The 20,457-nt window shown below is 42.7% G+C and overlaps 1 protein-coding gene across 1 annotated transcript in view; it reads left to right on the top strand.

The window, feature by feature from the left end:
* SLC25A13 (solute carrier family 25 member 13) overlaps positions 1-20,457 on the top strand; it is a 132,348-nt gene that overhangs the window by 15,775 nt on the left and 96,116 nt on the right. Inside the window, exon 2 of the mRNA XM_065398568.1 lies at positions 18,710-18,763. Coding sequence (XP_065254640.1) covers positions 18,710-18,763 — 54 coding nt within the window. The remainder of the gene's footprint in view (positions 1-18,709; positions 18,764-20,457) is intronic.

The raw sequence follows: 20,457 nt of genomic DNA on the forward strand, positions 1-20,457 counted from the left end.
GTTGCCATTTTCTCCCAGATTTTCTTACTGGTGGTGTCAGAATGACCTGTCACTCAGAAGATTTTGCAGATCCTCATAATATGAGTCTCTCTCTCCTCTGTTGGATGCTTTGATGAGAAGTGAGTTAATATTGTTGATAGTTAAAAGTATTTTCATGGGCATTTGACTTAGACCACATTGAGATGAATAGGACAGATCACAGAAACTTGTAATGGTTTCGAGGCTATGTCAGCCACCATAATGACTAGAGATGTACTGCTTTTAAAAATGGGAAAGCTTATATTCTGCAGAACAAGGCAGCAGCATGAAAGAGATACTGACTGTGTTACCGCACACTCGCTGTATCAGAGTCCTAGGCAGGGACCTCTTTTATTCATAAGTATAGAATATACTTTTTTGCTAACATGCACATGTGTCCTAGATGCGTTACAGATGATAAACAAATATGCTGCTACTGCACCAAATAGCTTGCAGTCTCAATTTTAGACAGGATGTGAAGTACTGGTGACAAATGGTAAGGTGGGGATGTAGTTAGGAAGGTATGCCTTGAAGAATCTTGAATTCTTTATGACCAGGTTATTGTTATTTCAAAGCAAAACAGAATTAAACTGACCTATTAGGTCATATGTCAACTTTGAGGTAAGTTGTTGGGCTGATTTATAAAAGTAAAATTTTTTTTAGTTATGAACTCTTGATTGGTTTTATTGAGGTTAACATATGAATTATAGATTCAAAACTTGCCTATACTGCTTCTGTTCAGGGCACAAATATTAAGAAAATGGAAAATAATACATTATTAGTTAAAATCTAGTTTAAGAAAATTCTCATTAGTTAATTTGGAAGGACAGGTGGTTACCAAGACACATAGGCATTTAGAGGCTATTTTCATAATTATTGGGGCCTATTGTTGCGACCAGAAAGCAAAAATTATAGATGCTTTATTATAGCTATATCATGTGCTTGATAATCAAGACAAGCAATCAAAAACAGCAACCCTCATCCAATAGGGACAATACACCTCTACCCCGATATAACACGACCTGATATAACACGAATTCGGATATAACGCGGTAAAGCAGTGCTCCCGGGGGGGGGGGGGGGGCTGCGCACTCTGGTGGATCAAAGAAAGTTCGATATAATGCGGTTTCACCTATAATGCGGTAAGATTTTTTGGCTCCCGAGGACAGTGTTATATCGAGGTAGAGGTGTACTGTTAAATGTCTAGGTGACCACAGTTTTTAGACACTTTTATAAATAGAAAGTGACTTTCTTTTAGTTGTCAGTTTATCGATATCTAATGATTGTTCTAGGGAATTAATTATTCTAACTTTTGAGTTGAATGAGAAGGTAAAAACTTAAAGTAGTTACTTGGCAATGAAGTAGAGTCAAAGTCTGAATTAAAATTTGAAACTCATGTTTGAATATTAGTTTGGATTTTTCACATTTATTGCTTCATTTTGTCACAATAGGAAACTTCAGTAAAAGGGTACACTCATATGTGAAGCATTTATTCTATCTGGGTTCTTGTGTGCTTTCAGGAATAGACTGATTGGATTCATATTTATTTCAGAGATGACCTCAATTATGGCCCAGGTTGCATATCCATTAGCCAGCATAGGTGAATGTAAGGTGGTGTACCATACAGTCTGATAGGGTGGAAAATTGGGCTTGTAGCTGGACGGCAACCAATAGGAGGGTTTAAGAAGGCTAGGCAGAGGGAAAGTAGGGGCCATACACATTTTTATTATTAAATATTTACACTATCTTATGTAGGGGTTATATATTTATCACTATTCACATCACCTCTGAGTTTGGCCCTAAAATGGTATCTCTTGGTTGAACACATTCTAACTCTGTAAATTCCCATTTAGAATATGTTAGGTATATATCTGATAAATGCATTTTGTGGACTTTACATGGTGACAGATGCGCAAGTGCACCTGAGCTCATCTGGGATGGGAGCTGAGGATCTGACTTACAGTACTCAAATTAGGAGAGAGCATTGCTGACATGGCCCCCCCACCTTCAAACACTTGGGTCATATCCAGTCTGAAAATGCCTTTCTTCCTCCCACTGCAGTTGATGCAGATATTTGCCTATGCTAACAGTGGAGCTCTTCTAGTCCCCAAAATTCTTCCTACTTTCTTCATATTTGCCACAACTTTATGACCAATTTCTGAAACTTCTTCTATATTCATATAACTTTATTTACTCTTTCCAGTAATGGCTGGTAATATCTGATGGAGTGAGTAAAAGTGACATAAAAAGTGTAAAAGTGACATATTGGAGTCACTATACAGTAGCAGATAAAGATCACAGTGTGTTTCTGACAGTAGGCAATGTCTATCCTTGTTTTCTCAGGTGAGACTTCCACTGAAATTTTTCCTAGATTCTCCAACATTTGTCAGCTTCTCAGTGTTTGCTATTCAAGCTTGTGAGACTTTCTCTACTTTTTTCTTCATCATGATTTCTCATCTGAATGAGCTTTGAACATTTGGCTGGGGACAGACACTGTATTAAGGATGATCCTGTGCTAAGTGGTCATCATCCGGTATATAGGAGAAGGAGCCTGTATGACCTTTCTTAGCTGCTGGTGCTGCTCCAACTTTCCAGACAATTCAACCAGCAGAGCTGGTTTTCTCTACAAGGCATGCATTTTCCTTGGTAGCCAATAAAGGAATGCTTAGTGGGTGGGCTAGTAAATACTCTTCTCCTGTGGGAAGTTGTGGTGTGAGGTTGCCAGCTGCTACTACAGCATTAAAGCATCAAAGTAAAAAGTCAATGTATAGAAGAAGGAAAAAGCGACCACTAGTTTGAGCCCTTAATGAATATTTAATCAAAGTGTAATAGCTTTGGTGCAGTGGGTACATTTTTGGAATGGTACTTTTTTTTTTTTTTTTTAATAAACATATGACACACACTTCATCATAAGCCTTTTAAACTAGCCTGCCCATCAAAATGATTATGACCCCAAGGGTCTAAAATCCATGTGTTACCTCAGTTTGGAGTTCTATGCACAAATGTATGGCAGCATATAGCATAGCCCAAAGGCATACTTCTAAACACAGCTGCAGGCCATTTATTATTATTGTCACTGTTTTAATTCTGTCTAAGAAATGTGACCCATTTGTGCACTTTCCTGGTTACGTCATTGCTGAGACCTTTGGGCTATGCTTTTAAATTATTTTAGGCTTTAATTCTGTAGTTAGCAGGTATTAAGTTTATATCTTGCTTTAACACATCTCATGCAGTAGGAACTTTCAGATGTGGCACTGTGTGAAAAGCCATTAGAAAAAGATTCTCACATGTAAGAATACTTTGGTTGATTCAGACTGTGTGATGGACTGGGGACTAGAATCAGATTAGTTAAATCTTTACATATCTAGGTGAACAAAATTTTGAATAATTTCACATTTCCATTAAAATTGGTATTTTTTTTGTCATCAACCTCAAGTCAACCTTCCTCCTTTCTGTCAATTCATTTTTATAATTCAGCCTTCCATTGTGTGTTGTCAGTCTAGATCAGGGGTCGGCAACGTTCGGCACGCGACTCACCAGGGTAAGCACCCTAGCGGGCCGGGCCAGTTTATTTACCTGCTGACGTGGCAGGTTCGGCCGGTCGTGGCCCCCACTGGCCGCGGTTCGCCGTCCCAGGCTAATGGGGGCGGCGGGAAGCGGCGCGGGCCGAGGGATGTGCTGGCCGGGGCTTCCCGCCGCCCCCATTGGCCCGGGACGGCGAACCGCGGCCAGTGGGGGCCACGACCGGCCGAACCTGCCACGTCAGCAGGTAAATAAACTGGCCCGGCCCGCTAGGGTGCTTACCCTGGCGAGTCGTGTGCCAAACGTTGCCGACCCCTGGTCTAGATGGAAGCTGCTTTATGGAGATAATAAATTGGTCCCATGTTGATGCTGCTCAAGTGTTATCTCAAAAATAAGAAAAATATGGGAATGTTAAACCTTTTCAGTCCATTTTTGCTAATTACACGTCTTAATCAAAGTATATGGATTGTTTATCAACAAAGTGGATGCTATAGAGCAGTGATTCTCAACCTTTTCCATATTGCGACCTTATATTCCAACAGATGATGTTTTGGGGTGCACTTTCTATTTAGCCATAAAGAAAATGTGGGTGATCATCACCTCCTGAGCTCTGTTTGCATTCCTCTATGGGGGTTTATTAGCTGGGTACTCATGCTTTGGACAATAATGTATAATTAAATGTGGAGGAAAAGGTAATTCAACCAAGCATGAAAGCATTTATCTGACTAAATCTAATAAAATGTGGGTTTAATATTTTCCCATTCAATGTGAGGTGGACAGGTTAGGAAAACAAATATTAAATTAGCTATTTTTTTTCTTGTGTGGAAAAAACTAATAATCTACTGAAAATGAGAATGAGGAAAACACACAAAAAATGCTGAAAAGTGTGCTGTTTTGCCCTCTAATCTTTCTATTTTATACAGCATGCGTGTAGATTCTCAGTTTCCTTACACCTCCACAAGTCTGGAGTGCAAAGTACTCCATGTGAGGCTGTCACCAATGAAAGTTAAATGCAGGAAAAAAGATAAATAGTTTTGTCGTTGAAACTCTATGGTCTGTGGAAATCTTGAGCCACAGGTACTTGTCTGATCATCTGATATATTTAGTACATCAAAGAGCTGGATTAAATTATTAGAAGGAAGCTTTTACTGGAATTTTTAAAAATAGGTATCAAAAAGGGAGTAGTTTGGTTGGTTAGCATCAGTATGCTAGTATGGGATGGTAGATGCACAGATCAGAACTTCCTTGACATCACAATCGTGATGTCTAAGTGTCCAAGGAAGAAAATAGAAGAACTTTTGTTTCATGAGATTTAAAAGAAAAGCAAACAAACAAACCCAAACCCAATTGCACTAGAATTTCTCTAGGATCTCAAGCCATTCATTGTCCACTAAACCAATACCTGAGGTTTTATGTTGAGCTGCCGTGCCTCCACAGCAAATAAAAATGGAAATAACTGTTCTCAGCAAATAAAAATGGTTTAATTCTGCTTTCCTCATTCTTAACTATTAAAGATATTGGCATGAAAACAAGTTCTAAAGGATTATTCTTCTCCTGCTTCTTTATTCTCCGTTTTAAATCAAAATGCTCAGTTTATCACAATTTCCATAGGAACTAGGTGATGTCATAAAAATATTGAGAACCGAGCATTAAAAGTAAATTACTGTTTTAACAAAGAGGTGGTGTTTTATGCAAATATATATATATAAAAAAACTCAACCTGCAGAGGAGAAAAAGAGGTATAAACAGAATTGTTTCTAAATAGATTTTTTTAAAAGTTTATTTTCCAAAGCTTTCCTGAGTGAAAATTCCATAACTACTGTTGCCAACAGCCAAGTCTTTTAGATTTTCTGCGTAGTCTGGAAAGTTATAATTTACTCTTCCATAGCTTTGATTGTCACTAGTCTTGCATCCTGTCAGCTCAGAGATTGTTGCCACTTAGTCAGTGTCACAGGTTGTACCCCGAAGGGTGAGGCTGGACACCTCCCTCATCCCCACCATCCCTCTTCGGCTGTAGGTGTTGCTGTAGCATTTGTTTGGAGTTCAGGATGTAGTCTCTTACCTATGAGTCTTAGGGAGGCAGCTCCCCCCCTTCAAGACCTGACTGCAGTCCCAGGTGGAAAAAAGGCAAACAAAATACTCCTGCAACCCACAGAACAGTCCAGGCTCACCCCATTGTTCCTCGCAAGGCAACAGGTAAATAGGCTCTGGAGGGGCTGGGTTCCTAACCCCCTGAGTGTCTGAGAGGCCCAGGCTGAGCACCCTGGACTCTAATGAGGGTCCAGGTGGCAGAGACTCTTCAGCAGTTGTCTGGGTAAGCAGCCCCTGCTCTGTGGGACTAGGAAGCTCTGATATTTAGCTCTGCCACCCTGCACTAAGCTTGGATTCTTCCTTTTAAGGAGTCGTCCCTCTCCAGGTGCAACACACCTCACAGGTGCGCCAGTTTGATTATGCCCAGAGGAGCTCTATAACCTGTACCCCACCAGGATTGGACTATGTCCCTTAATACATCAGTAACTCCCCTTGGTACATTCTCTGAAGTCCCTGCCAGTTTATTTTATTTTTCTGCTTGAGACTGCAAGCTATTTCCAAGCACTCTCCCTGATAGCCCAGACTTTCTCTCCTGCCCTCCACTCCCGTCGTGATGTGAAGGTCATGTACACACATTACAGTCACACACATACCAATCTGATATTATTTAAGCATTAAGAATACACCTAGTGTTAGTACCTGAGGTCTGAACTATTAAAAAGAAAATTTAACACCCCACCTTGCCCCACCCTGTTACGTTGTAGTTGTCTTGTTTCCTGAGTGGTGGGGAAACAATTTAAACTTGCAGCTGAAATTTACACTTGGGCTCAAATTCAGTCCCCTGAGACCCACAATCTGCATGCAAAAGAGCACGCTTGCACAGCTACCTTTCAGCATGGAGTTACTGTGATTGCAGGTACAAATGTGTTCTTTAGACTAGTGGTTTTAAAACTTTTTTTCTGGTGACCCAGTTGAAGAAAATTGTTGATGCCCTCGACCCAACGGAGCTGGGGATGAGGGGTTTGGGGTGTGAGAGGTGCTCAGGGCTGGGGTGGGGCCAGGGATGAGGGGCTTGGGGTGCACAAGGGGGCTCCAGGTTTGGGGGGGCTCAGGGCTGGGGAAGGGGATTGGGGTGTGGGCTTACTTCGGGCGGCTCCTGGTCAGCGGCGCAGCGGGGTGCTAAGGCAGGCTTCCTGCCTGTCCTGGCACCACGGACTGCGCTGTGCCCTGGAAGCGGCCAGCAGCAGGTCTGGTTCCTAGGCGGAGGCGCGCAGGCACCCCCCCCAACCCCCAGAGTGTGGAGCCGGTGCTTGGGGTGGGGGAAGCATGTGGAGCCCTGTGGCCCCCCGCCTAGGAGCCGGACCTACTGCTGGCCGCTTCCAGGACGCAGCGTGGGGTCAGAACATGTAGGGACTAGCCTGCCTTAGCCAGGCAGCACTGCCGACTAGACTTTTAACGGCCCGGTCGGTGGTGCTGACCAGAGCCACCGCAACCCAGTGCCTTACATTCCGTGACCCAGTAATGGATCGTGACCCACAGTTTGAAAACCACCACTTTAGACCTCTAGCTACCCACCTTTTCTAACTGCATATGCAAGAGAACCTCTGTCCACTGGAAATGTAGTCTTCAAGAATTTAAAGTGATGGTGCTGAAATAGTTATAAAAAATCCATATTTAAGTCTCTACTTCTTTTTTTATATGTTTCTAGGCCTTCTATTGGGATACCACTGTTCTTCTGTCAGCACTAAGGAAAGGTTTCTGACTCCAAAATTAAGGATTTTCTTTTATTCCTACCATTTATAATGCACAATAACATTGTTACTTGTGTGTGATGTTGTCTGCTTCCATTATGCAGTTGTCTTTTGTTCTTTCTAAGATCATAGAAATGGATTCGTGCATACATATGGATTCATGCCCACTCACACACCCTCCCCAATTCTGAGCTACTGAGGTGTGTAGCATTTTGAATAGACTTGAATAGATAGATATGATTATAAATAGGATCTTTAAAAGTGAACTTTTGTGCTCAATCAAAAAAGAAAACATAACACTGAAACAAAATACATCACCTGTCAGTTATTCCTACGTAATTCCTGTCACACAATTATTAGTTGAGACATTAATGTATAGGAATTTTCTCTCTAGCCCATTTACTTCCCCTGCTTATTCACGACTATGATGTCACATATAAAGAATTATGACAGTTATTCTCACGACAGTTTGATGTAGATGACCTTTCTATCTGCAGTATAGGTATTGCATGCCTATCATTATGGTATTTTGAGTGCTTGAATTTTAATGTTATGATCAGAGTGATTTGTTGGTAAACTTAGATTGGCTCATTTTGAATTGTAATCCCTTGTAAACATATTTACCTCTTGTCCTATATTTCTACCCACCCCAAGGTCCTCATTCCACATGGCTGCTCCTATATGAGGAGATGCCTACAGATCTTGTTGCTAGGTTATTGAGTCCCAGTATTGCAACTTAGTTCCCCTGTATAGTGGAGTTTTGAAAAGTGTTAACAAGTTATGTCATAGAAACACTTTATATACTTTGAACAGTCTTTGATTCTACAGCATTGTTTCTGGCCAACCTGCATTACAGCTATTTTGGTTACAAGTTTCACTACAATGTAGGCAGATACATATGGCAGCATTTCTGCATGGCTATCCCATAGTGTTGCATTGTTGCTGCACAAGGGTTTTGAGTGGTTCCCACGTTGTGTGGTATTCTTGGAGTCTGTGTTCAGGTACCACAGTTCCTTGTCAGATTAGTAAAACTGCTGAAAATTGCTGATAAAGTGTGAGCTCAGAAAATAGAGGACAATGTCTGTCTGACTAGTCATTATTTTACATTTGGAATAGAATCTATTCTGCTCACTAGTGGATGTACAGTATATTGACCTTGACTGATGATGATTTATTATTTTATAATGGTTTGGTTTCCAAATTCCAAATGAGGATAGCAGCTGAGCCTATAGCTGAAGTTTGACCCCACAGCAATAGGCTACCAATGGAAAGCTGCACCCTGCACCCCTTGTAGGCAAGAGACTTTCTGTTGCTTTGTGGAGGAAGTCACCAGTTGAGATAGAATTGGAAGTGTGCTATGTAATAAAATCCTGCTATTAGGTGTTCTGCCATTAACAATGTTCCCTGTTATAACGGGAGGATTAGAACATGAGTGATGTTTTCCTGTCTGAAGAGGAGCTTTTGACAGAGCATGTTCGCCTGTTATATGCCCATCATCTAATACTATGTTCTACTGGAGAAAATACTAGCTTCTTGTTAACATCAGCAGACCAGGCAAAATGCACGATGCTACAGTTTTCAACAACTTCTTGTATGTATTCAGTCAGAATGGGGCACTTGTTTTCCTGTCCTCTCCATAGAAGAGGAATTAGCAGGCAACTGTTACACTTGGATCCTGCTTCCTCTTTGCTTCCTTGGGTAGCAAAACTGTAGCCCAGTTTCTCTGATAGGCACAAATGGTGCTTCGATAAGTCAGCTGGTGACATGAAGGTCTTCTCGTGGAAGACCGAAGGAGAGATCTTTTAAATCAGTGTTATTAATCATATCGTCAGAAGTATTGCTGTGTGTTGTATACTGCAGAACACGTGTGGTAAGCAAAAGGGAGTGAGTTACATAGTGGGCTGTGTAAGCCACCAAATGCATTTGAGGACCTTTACATGGATGAGGTGAGGGTAAACCTCCATTTCTACAAGTACTAGGAATGCCAGTGTAATCGATGTGGATGCCTGTGCCATTATTTTGCTATTTTGTGGTGAATAGGAGGGAGAAACATTACTTTACTTTAAATACCTATGGATTGAACATTTTTCAGTTTTGACTGCCCTGGCTGGCAGCTCACATTATATTTATTTGGACATTATTTAAATACAAATATTTTTATGGAGGATGTGATGATCATATGCTATCAAGTTATCCAATCTTTCCCAGTCTTTAATTGGTGAGCTCTGATTCACTCACTTTCATTGGGATATATCATCAGCAGGCATCTGGCTTCAGAAAACTAGTTTTTTATGGGGGGGGAAATAGTGAATGTGCATGCTCAGAACAGAAAACTTCAGACCTGTGTGCACTGGGGGATCTGAGACATCAGGAGCATCAGGATAAAAATATGGTGCAGAGGATCCAGTGGAGAGTAGATATTGGGAAGTTGTTGTAGGAAAGGGCTGGGAGAGTCACTGGATAGTGCTGGATGATGCATGAGAAGGAACAACAGCTAGAGCGGTGGAGCATTTTGGTACTGAAGTGATAGGAAAAAATGAATGCTCCCACTTCTCCAAAAAACTAGACATGGCTTTCCAGTTGAGTTTCTCATTGTAGTATTTAATGAGCTTTAGTATGTTAGAATACATTGTTGTGCCCTTGTCCAGCAGCTGTTGGCCCTGATCTGGATTGCTGCTGCTTGTAACTACCAATACTTCCTTTGATTGTAGAGTGACATGGTATTGGTCTCATCATAACTTTTTTCCCTCACAGCAGATGCAATGCTGCTGAGTGAGGATACATATTCAGACATCTTTCTTCCTTACCACATGGCTACAGCTCATCCCCTCTTTGTTTTCCAGGCTTCTGACTAAGGAAAATAATGGGGAAAAAATGTTAGCATTTAGTAGCTGAGGGTTTTTTTTGTTTGTTTGTTTTTTAAACATGGTTGAATAATATCTAGACCCATTGTTATGGAAGTTAACTTCTGTAGTTTTTTACTTAGGACAAATACACCATTCCTCCTCAACTACATGTATAATTCAGAACAGTGGACAAATAATATGTTAGTAAACATTCAAAATTACACAGTTTTTCCCAATTAAAGTATATTTACATATATTTGGTTGGATAGCTAGATGTGTGTTTACACATACTGCATTTGCTTACAAGCTAAACTATGGCCTGTCAGGCATTTCTTGTGAATATTGAACCTTTTGAGCAAGAACAGATCTTATGAACAAGCCTGCTCCATATACTTTGGGACCTTGAAAATAGGTAGAGCCTTGCACGGATACAAAATTTATATCCACATCCGAGCTGTGATCCATAAACATGGTCCGCAGATTTGCAGGGCTCTAAAAATAGGATCAAAAGAAACATGTAACTGCCCATTCATGTAGATCTATGAAGGACCTGGGGGAAGTGAAGACTTCCACTTACCTTAGTGCTTGGTACCTGCAGATTGGGAGATGTCTACTGATTTGTAGTTGTGACAACTTGATGATAGGAGAAAGTAGTTTACCTTAGATTTTATTGGTCCCTGTTAGTCACCAAAGTTGGGGTGAGCTCAGTACACTTTCTAGTTTCATCACCGTCTATGCTGTAACTCTGCATGCTTCCTCTGCCTTTTGGGGAGTATTAGTTGATTAATCTTACTAACATTTCTTTTTTAAGCTTGACAGAATTTTCTAGAGTCTGGTTTAGGTGCTTGCAACCTATAGGAATGCAAGAATTATTGCATAGATTGGTTGGTTTCCATCTTTTGCTGTAATAAAAGGTCCTTAACTTAGACTCTGACTGTGTAGAAAGACTACAAATGCTGTCTCAGATGTGGATACTTGCAATCATTTGCATTCTGGGGCTAACTGCAACTGACCTTGGAGGTAGAGTGCACTGGAAGAACCTTGATACAGAACTCACGATGCAATGCATAATGGAACTGGCTTTTTCAAGGAGAGCTGCTAGTAAGGAGGACAGTCTAATCTGGTTTAGCTAACATAGTTGCAGATACATAGGAAAAGTGAATTCTCATCTACATAAGCAAGTTGGTTGTACCACATCTGTTTTATATCCTTAATTCCAGTGCTGGTTAGGACATGGTTTTAGGATAATCTTTAATCAGTATAAAAGAATTGTGTGAATGCAAACTCTCCCTAAAACCACAGTCTAAAATGGTTTCAAGCATTCCAGTCTCTAATCTCTGGAGCTTAGTTTAGAAGAAAGGTTTTGTCCCTCTCCTCTAGGATGTGTGTGTGTGTGTGTTTGTATGTATATATGTGTGTGTGTGTGTGTGTATATTTATAATTTATAAGATATTTTAATGTCTTTTTAAGGCCGACCTCCTTCATAACACAGGCCACAGACTTTCACCAAGTGATTCTTGCATCAGGAGCAATAATTTGTGGTGGAACTAGAGAATATATTTTAGAAAGACCTGCAGTCTTGATTTAAAGCTTTTAAGTGATGGAGGGTTCACTACATCCCCTTGAAATCTGTCCTAATGGTTAATTATTCTAAGTGTTAAAAATACGCATCTTATTTCCATTCTGTATGGTTCTAACTTCAAATTCCAGCCATTGGATCTTGTTATGCTAGATCTTTGTGAGCTAGATTAAAGAGGCCTCTTGTATCGGAAATCTTCTCCCTCTGTAGGTACTTACAGATCGTGATCAAACTGCCTCCTAACCTTCTCTTTGAGCTAAGTAGATGGAGCTCCTTAAGTCTCTCATTGTAAGGCAGGTTTTCTATATCTCAGATCATTTCTGTAGCTTTTCTCTGATTGCGCTTCACTTTTTCCAGTTTCCAAAAAAGTGTGGACACCAGAACTGGACTCTGGGAGGATAAAAAGAGCAAGTATGGAATGTGGGATGGAGGGATCATATTTGACCCCTCCCTTCACCTCCAAATCTTGCTGTTTCTCCTTCCATAGTCTATTGAAAGCTCATCCCATCCTGTCTGGGAGAGACTAAAACACTTGTTGATGCCCTGATCATCTCCTTTCTGGGTAATTACATCTCTTCCTACCTAAAACTCACGTTACCCCTCCGGCCCTTCCAAAATAGGCCCACTAAAAGTATCTTCTTTGCCTATTACTGACCATATCACCATTACTCTGGAGTCCCTTCAATGGCGCCACTTCCCCAACGCATCAAGTTCAAACTTCTTATACTTACCATCAAGGCTCTGCATGCTTGGACATTACTTCTTATCATGTTTCCTGCTGCAGTCTGTCTCCCTCTTTCATCTCTATTCTTTTTCCATCCTGTCCTATTCGTGGGATTCACTCCCAATCCACCACTATCTCCTCTTTCAAATACCTCCTAAAGACTTGCTCCTTGAATATTAAATACAATAAATAAATTAGTAGTTAATTATTTTAAAACCCTCCAAAGTCCAATGCATTCTCTCCTTTTTGATTTTTAATGCATCCTGTCTCTGTGTATCTCTTAAGTCATAAGCTTCTCAAGGCAAGGACTGTTTTCATTTTGTGCGTTGGTCCAGGACTTGGCATATTGTCACTGCTGAAGTGACGTATTAAAAGTATATGTTAAAATAAACTGGTGGGACGACTGAGCATCAGCAGAAGCAAATCACAGCTACAAGGAGTTAGCAGAAGAGAATCTTCATAAATACAAACCAAGACAAGGGAACGTAAGCAAAATGAGTAACAAACACACCTTTTCCCAACCCGGGAATCTACTCAGTCCTCTGAGCCTGATTGGGGAGAACCTCAGTTTCCCCACATATCCTGCTCCTGTTTCTCCAACAGTCCTTTCTATAACCCTTATCCTGAATGCCTTTGCTAGTGGAAAGAAATAGGAATTTGGTGTTTAACCCCTGGTGTGCCAGGGGCCAGCTAGTGCTTCTATAATCTGTTGTACAGTTAACTAAAACAATTTAATATAATACACAAATATACAAAAAATAGATAATTTGGATAAAATTTTCAAAAACGCCTAAGGTACTTCGGATCCAGTGGCTCACTGGCGTAACATTTTTTTATCCATAGACTCTCTTCTAGTACGTTACCCACTTTCATGAACATTCTGTAACTTTGCTTGTTACTCAGAGCCTATGTTCAGTGTCTCTTCAAGTTTTTAAAAATAGATGTTGGAAAGCTTTATCCACTAAATGTGTCTTAAAAAAAGTGGCCGGCTTTTATAAAGCTACTCTGTGTATAGGGCAATAACAAACATTGTCCCACTGATAGGCCTTTTCAGATGTCTCTTCACATTAAGAGGTGGACGCTTTGCCTATCAACTTAGTGTTTGTTTTTTCCCCCCAAGGTAGAAAAGATAGAATAGATACAATTTGCGAGTAACAAAAGATTTCTTACAAGGCAATTTCTGTGAATGTCAGTCAATCCGACTGAATTGTACCAGAGTGGAAGCAGCACAAGTAGTGTCTGTGGTCAGCCTACGCTAGGCAAACTATCTGTTGGCTGAGAGTGGTTTTAGGCAGCAGACTCCCCTAGTCTACCATCAACTCGTTTAAAAAAACTGTTTAACTACTACTGTAACCTACTGGTGAATGTGTGTTACAGGTCCCCCTCTGTGGTCATCAGCAGAGGATGAGAGTTGTTACAGCTGCAACGTTGGAAGTCTTGTCTCTTTAGTTCGGGCTGTAGCAGGTCATGTTTTAGGTCTGGAGGTGTCTGGTTCATTCTCCAGTGTCAGACAACATATTAGCTATCACACTAGCAAACCTGGAATGCAACAATTTTCAGCATGATTGCAGAAAGTGCGATCAAGACCCTTTTCACAAGGGACAACTGTGATCTGCAAAAGATCACTTTACTGGTGTGGGCGAGGCCTATGTGTTTGTCTCTTGAGCCTTGTCTGGATTAGGGAATAAGTAACTGTAAATATTCCCACTGTTGCTAACATTGGTTCAACTCCACTGACATCAGCCCCACTGAACACTGTAGATGGCTCATGAACTCCAGCTGCCTCCTTCAGTATCAATACAATACCGAAAATGGCTGCTGGAGTTGGAGAGCCATTTGTGCTAGGTTAACGGCATTGGAATTGAACCTGTATGAGCCACCACTATGTAGCTATCAAAACTGCCAGTTCTTATCTCCTCCCCCATTTTACCCAACAATTTCTACAGGTATATTTTTACCACAAATTGACAACATGGGGGCAGTGTAAAACTTAATTTAATGACAAAATTAATGATGCATGCAACGTTGTACTGATTATATTATTTATTTTATAGTCAATAGTTTTTTTAATTTGCTTGTAGTGCTGCAGAATTCAACACAGGAGTGCTGCAGAAATCAAGGGACCTTTCTACAGAATTGATATCTAGCTTGCTGTCGAGCGGACAGGGCCTTGACCATAGGCTCTCAAGTAAATAACCAGAAAAGATGACACTTAGATTATGCATGTTTTCAGACTCTCCACCCAACAATTTTGCACATAGCCCTGGTGACTTTTGGAAGAAGAGCTACCAAATGTTAACTCCCCACAAAGCTAGTTTACAGTAAGCAAACTTACAGGGCTTGCTAATAGATCCAGTTGTGCAGCTTTCAGTGTAATGGAAGACATCTGGTTAAAGCCTATTCTAACTAGGTTCTAGCACCCTTCAGATCTTATATTTGTGCCCGTGCCAGCTTCCTCATCATGACTTTTGCAGAGGTATCTACAGTTGTTTTACTTTTGAACGAGGGTCTGATCAAAGCCCATTCTCTGTGGCGAAACTCTCACTCTCACTATTGAGCTTTTGGATTAGGCCCTAAGTGTTCAGCCTGTGAACTCTTCCTGATTCTACGCCTTGAAGTCAGAGGTCAGTTTTGTTTTCCTTCCCAGGGCTGGCAGCATTTGCTGCACTAAGTCACTGAATCCAATTCAGTTTGTCTTTAAATAAAAGCAAGTTTATTGGAGAAAATAGTGGGTCACAAAATATGAGACACAAAAGGCCATAGAAATTTTAATCAGAAAGGATGTTTTAAGCAAGTTTTGGGGCACGGTAAGAGAGGGAGTCAAAATTGGGTTTACGAACACCAGTGTTACGGACTTACCAGTCTACAGGACACCTGTGAAACCGGAAGTCCTCAATCAGGCAGCAGCATAGACAAAAAGTGTGTGTGGGGGCAAATCCTGTGCTGCATTGGGGCTTCAGCCACTGGCGGGTTGGGGCTGCAGCTGCAGGGTGTGGGGCGGGGGGGGGAAGGATGTCTGGGCGGAGGTGGGGATCGGGGCTTCTGACTCTCAGGAGCACTGGGGCTCAGGGCTTTAGGCTGGGGGGAGTGCTGGGGCTTTAGCTCCACGTCTCTGTTCCTGGCTTCAGCCCCGCAGGTGGTTTTGGGGCTCAGGGCTTTGGCTCCGCTCCTGGTTTCAGTGGGAGGCGGGGGGGCAGCACCGGAGATCGGAGCATCAGTGGTGCAGCTGCATTCCCGACCTCAGCGGGGGGCGGGGTCGCACGCCAGGGATCGGGGCTTTAGCTACGAGGAGCGTGCCAGTTTTAGTGCTGGTGCTCCCCCCATAGCTAAGTCCCGAGCTCTGGCACCCCCCGCCCGCCCCCCCGCTGAAACCGGGAATGGAGCCGTGGGGCTGAAGCAACAAGCCCGAGCACTCCCCCCAGGTCTAAAACCCTGAGCCCTAGTGCTCCCAAGGGGCAGACACCCTGAGCCCCCCAGCCGGGAGCCCTGGCAGCCCTTAGGGTCAGAAGCCCCGACCACCCCCCGTCCTGAGCTCTGACCCCCGTCCTGAGCTCTGACCCCCATCCCCAGCTCTGCGGCTGCAGCCTCAACTCCTCCACTGAAGTCCCTAACGTCTTGTTCAGAGTTACGGACCATTTCAGAATTACGGATAGCCTCCATTCCTGAGGTGTCTGTAACTCTGAGGTTCTACTGTATAATTAAAAGTAACGTAATTAAACAGTTAAAATTGTAGGTATTGATTCTGCAAGGGCCTCCATGCGGGTAGACCTCTGTGCCAGTGCAAAGACAAATGCAAGCCCCAACTGTGGAGTCTCTGCTTAGGCTCCATAATAAAAATAGGGTCTGCAGTTAGAGTAGGTAGCACTTGTTGTTTTTATCCTATTAGTTATTTTGCCTAAGGATGCAAAATAATCACTAGAGTTGCTCTACATTTTGAAAAAATACACACACAGTTTTCACCAAAAAAAATCAGTTTTTGATAAGTTTTCACTTTTTTCACCATCTAGCATCATGAAGAAATTTCTCTTTGTACAGTTTCCCACGTCAGCTTCTAGCATAGGTCACTATGCTGTTGTATAGGGTGTCCCCCCCTGCCCATTCCTCTTCAGCACACTAATAGAACCCACGGGCAGGATCAAGATATCAGACAAGCTGGAGAACTGGTCTGTTCAGTTAAATATTGCCTATATTTCTATTTAGGTTTATGCTGAAGAGCAATAACTTATGATGTAGTTTCCAAATAGATTGGAAACTACTTGACAAGAATTTACTTGATATCCCCCACTTGTGTTTTCCTTTAACCCAGAATGGATGGATCTATCCAAAATAGGGCTGTCAATTAATTGCAGTTAACACATGTGATTAACTCAAAATAAATTAACGTGTTATTTTTTAACGAGCGATAATCACACGCCGTGCTCAAGTGGGCACTGTTGTGTGCCTCTGGGGCAGTCTGCCCCTCATCCTGCTGTCCTACTCCACTGCTGCTCCCGCCTCCTGTGCCCCGCCCCCATGCAGCCACCCCGGCCAAGCTGCTTTGGACTGCAGTGCAGAGTGGGGGCAGGTGTGTGTGTGTGTGTGAGTGGGGGGGTTAATGTTGGGGTGTCCCCATCCCCCGTCTATTTACCTGGTTGCCACTGAGCTGGGATCAGGGACAGGGGGAGCCTGTCTGCTGCTGGCTCAGGAGCAGGGCTGGCTTTAGGGGTGGGCGGGCTGGGCCATCGACCAGGATGTTGTGCTCCGGGGGGGTGCCTCCTGAGCAGGGGTGTCCCTCCTCCCTCTGCAGCCACCGCTGCTCCTATGCCCACCCTCCTTGCCTTGGAACCACCCCTGACCAAGTGGCTCGGGACTGGGAGCCTCCTGTTTGCTGTGCAGAGCAGGGGGAGGGAGGCTGATGGGGTGTCCCAATCCCTCCGCCCGTATATCTGGACTCTGCTGAGCTGGGGTGCGGGACAGGGAGGCTGTCTGTGCTGTTGCCTCTGGGTCAGAGTGGGAGCTGCTCGCGGCTGCTGATGTCTCAGCAAGCGTTCAGGCTGGTGAGTGCTCTGCTTAAAGAGATGGCGTGCTGACACACTCCCTAAAACTCACACTCACACTCTGTCTCTCACACATACACTTCCCCCCAACATCCAAAAATATTTAAATAAATGGTATTCTATTGTTGTTTAACAGTGCAATTAAAACTGCGATTAATCACAACTATTTTTTTATTCTCGCGATTAATTTTTTTAAATAGTTTGACAGCCCTAATCCAAAAAACTTCTGAAAACCCAAGTTAACTGAGTGCTTTGAGTAGCTTTTACAGGTTATAGATGAAGGTTATGTGCTGATTTGGCCCTCAGATTATACTTGTTATGATGGTGCTTATTTTGGCTAAAAATTTGTGGAGGGGCAGCAAAAAATCTGGAATGCACACATTGAGGGGCTACATTCATTCACATCCAAAGAAAGAGTGAGAGAGAGATGGAAAGCAGCAGATGCCACCAGCTAGCTACAAAAGGAGAATGGGGATTGTCCCAAATTCCTTTTTCCATACTGAGTGTTCATAAATTTTTAAAAAGCTTTGCTAGTCATTTATTTTGCTGCTACAGATGACAGTTCATGGGAATTCGAGCTTTCTTTTTTGTAAGCTAGCTGCCTTTTCTGCAGTGAAATCTTAAGCACAAGATTTGGTGTGGTGTGGTGTCACAAAGTCTATGCTACAAGACCATATATTTTCAAATAATGTGAGTAGGAGGTAGAAATTCCAGGAAGATTATAGTAGAAGATTAGCACAGAAGATCTGAGTTCTAATCCTGAGCCTTCCATTACTTGTTGTGTTTCCTTGAGTAAGTCTTCTAATTCATCAGTGTAAAGTGGGGATAATATATGTCTTATAAAGCACTTTGAGATCCTGAGATGATAGGTGCGGTAAGCACAAAGCTATGTGATGAGCTTGGTATAAATGCTTAGGTACAGCAGATTAGTACTTTGGAGGGAGTTGGTACTTTGGCAGATATGCAACCTGCAGGTTTAAGAATTGAAGAATGCATAGGAGAAACATTTACAGCAAAAGTGTTGAATAACTTAGTGTAAATGTTAAGTGAGTAAACATGACCAACTAAATCAGTCGCTGATTTACCTAAGACAAACATTTATTTTCATCATTAATTCTATTGTTTGAATTTTTCCTTTTAAATGACATTTTTACATCTTTTGTATAAAATATGCATATTAATGTAAATGTATTTACTTGTAGGTGGCTCTAACCAAGAGAGCTGATCCAGCTGAGTTGAAAACAATATTTTTGAAGGTATGTAGAGAGTAAATATTTTTACCCTTTCAGACTAAAATTTTCATATCTTTTGCTCCTTTATTGTAGCATTCAACTCTTGATAGCTTTTTCAACCATTAATCATTCACCGTATTATTACCATGTTAGACTTAAATACAACTATCAAAATTGAACAGTGCTCACCAAGAAGTCAAATACATTCTTGAGTGATTATTGTATTGGCTCAGGAAAATATTAATATCTTGGAAAGAAAGTGTTCAGAAAAAGGGAAGGGAATTTCAGTACTGTTCCTACACATGGTAAAAATGTTGAAGACGTGTTGCTGTTAGACCAATGGGTAACCTGTCTTCTACCCTCCGTGCTGTTGCACTTGTGCATCTGCTTCCCTAGAGGTGCGGGGAGGATCAGCATATGTAGTGATTGCAATACTTGTCAGTTTCATGTTATTTCTGCTTCCCCTGCTGGGCTGCCAGGGAAATATTTGCAGGAGCAGTGGAGGCCATAAGGCAGGGGTCGGCAACGTTTGGCACGCGGCTCGCCAGGGTAAGCACCCTAGTGGGCTGGGCCAGTTTATTTACCTGCTGACGCGGCAGGTTTGGCTGATTGCGGCCCCCACTGGCCGCGGTTCGCCGTCAAGGGCCAATGGGGGTGGCAGGAAGCGGCGCAGGCGAGGGATGTGCTGGCCGCGGCTTCCCACCGCCCCCATTGGTCCGGGACGGCGAACCGCGGCCAGTGGGGGCCGCGATCAGCCCAACCTGCCGCGTCAGCAGGTAAATAAACTGGCCCGGCCCGCTAGGGTGCTTACCCTGGCGAGCCGCGTGCCAAACGTTGCCGACCCCTGCCATAAGGCATTATCTTCTCCCCCCCCCCAAAATTTCAGAAATGGCACTTGGAATCTTAGAAAAATCCCCCCCCCCTTTTTTTTTTCACCCTTAAGCAGTGAGATTTAACTAAAAATGGACGTTTCCTGGTTTATAATCCCAAAATGAACAGCATTTTGTTCTGGTATATCTCCATACCTACCACCTCAGGCGTAGGACTTTATTTGCAGAAGTCTTATTAAGGATCAAATTTGCAAGGAGGCTTCATTGTGCTTCTGCTTTCACGTGCCTACACTTCTGAAGCATCATCACTTTAATGTATATAGGTGATGGTGCTTAAAAGTGTGCAAATGTAGTAGAACCTCAAAGATACGAACACCAGAGTTACAGACTGACTGGTCAACCGGACACCATGTGAAACTGGAAATAACCATCAGGCAGTATCAGAGACGGGAAAAAAGCAAATACTGTACTGTGCCTGTATTACATCTTAAAGGTAGGTGCATCTGGGCTGCCTGTCCCCACCCCTACCCCCACATGTGGGGCATCCACTTACAGCTAGGAAGTGAAGATGCTCAGACTCACAAGCAAAGCTGTGAGCCCCCTCTGGCTGGCGGAGCAGCACAGGGGTCTGTGCTGCTTTCCTGTAAGCCATGGGTGCTGTTTTCACCTTCCCCCGCAGGGGTCGAGGGACACTGTTTTTACCCACCCACCCCAGCCCAGAGCGGGGGACAAGCTTCCCTGGGCCTGTGAAAGAAGCTGCCTTTGGAACCTGACCCGGAGTTTGAACTGTTGGAGATAGAGGCCTGTCTTTTAAAATTTGGCTCTGTCTAAGCCTAATTTAAAGGTAGAGAGCAAAATAGTTCTGTTATGACAAGTTCTAGCAGCTGA

This window comes from Emys orbicularis, chromosome 2, assembly GCF_028017835.1.
Source record: "Emys orbicularis isolate rEmyOrb1 chromosome 2, rEmyOrb1.hap1, whole genome shotgun sequence".
In the NCBI taxonomy this organism is placed as follows: Eukaryota; Metazoa; Chordata; order Testudines; family Emydidae; genus Emys; species Emys orbicularis.